Raw genomic sequence first — 5,811 nt, forward strand, 5'->3', positions numbered from 1 at the left:
GGACAGAGGCCAGGCTGAGAGGCCAAGAGCCAGAGAGGTGTGTCTGAGGGCACAGCAGAGGGGAGACTGTCCGGAAAAAAAGAATTGTATCCTGAGCATATTCCTGAACCCATGTTGTAGCCTGTTACTTCCCTAATAAACCCCATGTATTGACCATGAGTTCTGTGTGGCCATTGCAACACATTATTGAACCCAGCAAAGAAGTTGTGAGTACCATGGGAGGGACAGTTGGTATCAGAATTGGTAAAAAGCTAGAGGGTGGCAGCAAGCCTGGCTCCATAGGAATAAGCCTTGGGCTATTGATGGTAATTCTGTTTTCATCTTGTGAAGTTAGAGAGGTCAGAAGATGTTCCCTCCATGCCCTTTTTGCAGTTGGTGAATGTCTTGGTGTTTGTTTTCACAAGTAAAAAAAAAAAAAAAAAAGCCCAGCTTGATAAGATAAAGTATTATACTGAAAAATACCAAGAACTAGAATTAGATAACCAAAAGGGAAGAACACTCAGCATTTCTCAAAACCTAAAGAAAAAAATTCCAACCCTTGAGTTGCAATACTGAAGGATTCTATTGGCAAAACATAGAAAGATATAAAAAGTAGCAAAAGAAGATGGATGGAAGGAATACAGGCACTGTCCCAAAAGGAATTGATCAATGTTTAACCATTTCAGGAGGTAGCATATGATCAAGAATGGATGTTACTAAAGGAAAAAGTCAATGAGGCCCTGAAGGCAATGGTGAAAAACAAGGCTCCAGGAATTGATACAATACATTATTTCAATAAATGGATACAATGCTGGAAGAATTCAATCATCTATGCCAAGAAATCTGGCAGATACCTGACTAACCAACAGGAAGAAGTCCATACTTGTGCCCAATGCAAAGAAGTGTAATCCAAAATAATGAGGAAATTATCAAATATTACTAATATTTATATCACATATATGCAAGTAAAATTTTGCTGAAAATAATTCAAATGTGGTTGCAGCAGTATACAGACAGGAAATTGTCAGAAATTTAAGCTGCATTTAAAAAGGACATGGAATGAGGGATATCATATGGATCTTAGCTGAAAGCAGAGAATACTAGAAAGATGTTTACCTGTGTTTTATTGACTATGCAAAAGTCTTCAACTGTGTGGATCATGACAAATTATGGATAACATTGTGAAGGATGAGAATTGCAAGAACACTTAATTGTGGTCATGAGGAATCTTACCATAAACCAAGTAGCAGTCATTCCAACAGACAAGGAATACTGTTACTTAAAATCAGGAAAGGTGTGCATCAGGGTTATATCCTTTCATTATACTTATTCAGTCTGTATGCTGAGCAAAGAAGCCAAGAAGCTGGACTATATAAAGAACAATGTAGTATCAGGATTGGAGGAAGACTCATTAATAATCTGAGATATGCAGGCAACACAACCTTGTTTGCTGAAAGCAAAGAGGACTTGAAGCACTTAATAATGAAGATCAAAGACTATAGCCATTGGTATGGATTAAACCTCAATATAAAGAAAACAAAAATCCTCACAACTGGATCAATTAGCAACATCATGATGCTAATGGAGAAAAGACTGAAGTTGTCAAGGAACTCATTTTACTTGGATTCCCAATCAACACCCATGGAAGCAGCAGTCAAGCAATCAAACTATATATTGCATTGGGCAAATCTTGTAGACTATGGTGAACATGACCCAAGACATGGCATTTTCAATCACCACATATACATGTGAAAGCTGGACAATGAATAAGGAAGACCAAAGAAGAATTGATGAATTTGAATTATGGTGTTGTTGAAGAATAATAAATATACCATGGACTGCCGGAAGATCAAACAAATCTGTCTTGGATGAAGCACAGCCAGAATGCTCCTTAGTAGGGAGGATGGAGAGACTTCATCCTTGAATTCTGGTCATGTTGTTAGGAGGAACTAGTCCTTAGAGAAGAACATCATGCTTGGTGAATAGATGGTCAGCAAAAAAGAGGAAGATCCTCAATATGATGGACTGACTCAGTGGCTACAACAATGGGTTCAAGCATAGCAATGACTGTGAGGATGGCACAGGACTGGGGGGTGTTTCACTCTGTTGGACATGGTGTCACTATGAGTAAGAACTGACTCGATGGCACCTAACATCAATATTATAATCTTCATTTTAAGAGACTTAAAGACTTAAGTAACTTGTTCAAAGTAACATAACTGGCACATAACAAACACACACAAAAAAACACAACCCATTGCCATTGAGTCAACTCCAACCCCCACAGGGTTTCCAAGGCTGTAAATCTTCATGGAAGCAGACTGCCTTGTCTTTCTCCCGCAAAGCAGCTGATGGGTTCAAACCTTTGGTTAGGAACCCAATGCCTTGACCACAGTACCACCAGAGCTCCTTCAATTGGCAAAAAAAAACAAACAAATGAACAAAAAAACAACTCACTGCCATTAAGTCAATTCTGACTCATAGCAATCCCCTTTGGGTTTCCGAGGTGGTAAATCTTTATGGAAGTAGATTGCCCAGTCTTCACACCGTGGAGTGACTGGTGGGTATGAACGACCAACCTTCTGGTTAGCAGTCAAATGCCTTAGGGACTATGCCACCAGAGCTCCTTCAACTGGTACATAGCAGAGTAGAATTCAAACAGACTTCAGAGTTCGTATTTTTTAAGTTTCACACCATGTATTTTGTAATACTAATTGCATGCACACTAATGCAGATGAAAGTTTTACATATCTTTTGTAATATTTATATACTGAATGCCATTTAATAAATATAAAAACAAAATTAAACTGTTACAAAGCCCACTACAATATTTAACTCAGTTTGTAACATAATTCGTATTATGACATACCTTTACAAAAGGAAAAGTTTAAACATAAATACCTCACAAACAATTCTAATCTTGTCCAATAATTTTATAGATAGGGCTTCTGGGTTAAAGATACGGTAATCTTATTTCTTAACAAATTTTTAACAAAAGCAATGTTAAATGGAACATTATTATTTTATACATCAATAGTATGGAATTACATTGAGAAATCAGATCACTGTAAAGTATCTATTATTCCCAGGTATTACATATTTCTTTACACTTAAGCAATACCTATTAACAATCTTGGAGTGGATAATAGAAGAAAATCTGCTTCAAGTTTGTACAATGTCAATCAGAAATCTGGAGAACCTTGCATCAAGATGAGAGGTATTTATATTTGATATTTTCTTTCAATGAAAAATAAAGCCAGTGTGCCTCCATCTTCATATTTAGTACACAAAGTATTTAGGGCACTGATTCTCAAAGTTGGCTGAACACTGGAATCAGCTATACAATTGAAAAAAAAAAAAGAAAGATTTTTAAATACCAAACCACAAAACCAAATTCACGCCACTGAGTTGATTCATGGCAACCCTATAGGATAGTGTAGAACTGCCCCGTAGGGTTTCCAAGGCTATAATCTTTACAGAATCAAACTACCACATCATTCTCCTGCACAGCAGCAAATGAGTTTGGACAGTGGTTGGCTGCTGAGAGTTTTAACTATCGTGCCACCAGGGCTCCTACCACCCTTGAAAATTCAGATTTAACTGGCTTAAGGTAGGCCTTGGTCATGTGAATTGTTTTAAAACTACTCAGGTGATTCCAGTGTGCAGCAAAATTTTAAAGCCACTAGGTTAGAGAACAGTCCCATAATCAAGAGGTCAGTCTTCAGCTTACTTGATTATAGTAGATGTATTGCTATTTTAAGGGTATACCTCCCTTGATTAGAAAATAAATACCATAAGGAAAGAGATTTTTTGCTTTGCCTATCATTACTTTCCCAGATCTGAAGTGGGTGCTAAGTAAATATCTTTTGAATGAATACATGATTGTCTTATACTTCTCTTATATATCTGTCTTTTAGTAATTGTAAGAATTCAAAAGATATTTTTTGAAAAACAGTGAATGATTGAAGCAGTGGGGATAAATGTTTAATGTCAAACCTTAAACTTGTTATACACACATACATAAACACACACACAGCTTAAAAAGACAAAAATATATAAATAGATCAAAACTGGAAAAAGAATATACAAAAGAGTGCAACTTTAGCAGTTGAGAATTCATTTTCAAATATCCTTCACATTCTTACACTAAGAAATAAGAAGTAACCTTAAACAACTAGCACTTTAGCTAATATCCATAAGCACATGTGCTAATTCTTTTCTTTTAAAAACAGAATTATAGCTTAATCTTGATGAATATATCAGTTTTCAAAATTTAAGTAAATACAATTCTTGTATCCAACACCATAACTTTTCAAGATGGTTGTACAAAAAAAGACTATTTCTGGTTGAAATATTTAGTGTCACTTATTCTCATTTGTTATTTACTCTTAGTTGAGATGCAGTGTATTTTGTTAGCAGTCTCACGTTGAAAATGCATTTATTAAATTATTTTGGTACCTCTTTACATAGTGTATTTTAAAAACCTTATTAATAATAGACTTCCTTTTTAGTAGTTGAATTCTCAGATATGGCTTCATTTATCAAAGTTTCACAAGTATTACATAATTTTAATTCAGTATCTTAGACTATGAAACTTGGGTTTTCTTAAAATCAGCATTGGTTGCTTGATTGTAGGCTTGTCACCAAAAAGTCCTGCTTCACTCTCTGTGGTTGGAAATCTTTTCTGATATATCAAGGGATATTCCTTCTGGAACTTAAAAATGAAGTGAGGAATTAGAGGGTATATGACACTGTTTCCCTAGCTGAAGCCAGCGCTCAACATTTTATAATAAATTCACTGTCTTTCTCAAAGGTGTATCACAGAGATGAGTCTCTTTTCACTTTGTCCTTTTTTCTCCCCTCTTTTCTTATATGTGAAAGTGAGGCTGGTAAGACCTCTTAGATCTCAGTATTAACATTCTAGGATTTGCTTCTGCTGCTAACACCTTCCCCTCCCCCCCATATTTCAGATCTCTTTCCTTCTCAAAGGTAAAGCCTGTAAAGATCACAGGGATCTAGTATATTTTATATTTTTCTTATTTCCTTGAGTGTCTCAAACCCAGAATTGGACTTGCCAGAATCATGTGGCTACTGAGTTTGGATTTAGAGCTAAAAGTTTCAAATGGTAACGATGAGTTACACAAAGATATTAATTATAATTCAAATTATGTAACTGCTTTATCTGACTAACCCAAGCATAATCATTGGAGGCACTAGTAGTAAAGGAGAATACCTATTTTAAAATGAGAAATTGATTCTAAATGTTCTGCTAAAACTCAATGCCATCGAGTCAAATCTCCCTCATAGCGACCCCTCCCAATTTTTTTTTTTTTATTTTAAATGTTAGCAAGTAACAATTAATGGCTGTATATTAGAAAATAATTACATGATTGAGAATATGCTTATTTTCTTACCTGTTTTAGTTTTTTCCTTTTCTCCTTTAGAGGCAAACTCTTGTTTTTAATAATATTCTCTAAAAGTTCTGCAATTGCAGCTTGAGAGGTAGAAACTTTTTGTTTATCAAACTCTTCAGCACTAATCTGCTTACAGTATGAATAAGTTGGCAAAGGTGCAATCAGTCCATCTTCAGGAATTTTAATCTGTAATGAACACAATGATACAGTTCACATCCACTAATTCTGGTCATGCTCTTACTTATCATTCTTTTGATGGAATTTAGCAACTATTATTTTACCACCAATCAAATATTTAACACATTAAGAAAACAATGTATCAAACACTATAGAGCACTGACAAGTCTCTAAATCCTAGGATCTAAATCCTAGCTCCGGGAGCTCTGGTAGCGTAGTGGCTAAGGCGCTTGACTGCTAA

The 5,811-nt window shown here is 35.4% G+C and overlaps 1 protein-coding gene across 1 annotated transcript in view; it reads right to left on the reverse strand.

Moving 5' to 3' along the window:
• Positions 1-4,552: 4,552 nt before the first annotated feature.
• Positions 4,553-5,811, reverse strand: part of DEPDC1 (DEP domain containing 1) — a 26,796-nt gene continuing 25,537 nt past the window's right edge. The window contains exons 11-12 of the mRNA XM_007959395.1: positions 5,394-5,579; positions 4,553-4,693 (exon numbers count right to left, since the gene is read on the reverse strand). Of these exons, the coding sequence (XP_007957586.1) occupies positions 4,553-4,693; positions 5,394-5,579 (327 nt within the window). The remainder of the gene's footprint in view (positions 4,694-5,393; positions 5,580-5,811) is intronic.

Source organism: Orycteropus afer, unplaced genomic scaffold, assembly GCF_000298275.1.
Source record: "Orycteropus afer afer isolate SDZICR_OR568_19922 unplaced genomic scaffold, OryAfe1.0 scaffold00016, whole genome shotgun sequence".
Classification (NCBI taxonomy): Eukaryota; Metazoa; Chordata; class Mammalia; order Tubulidentata; family Orycteropodidae; genus Orycteropus; species Orycteropus afer.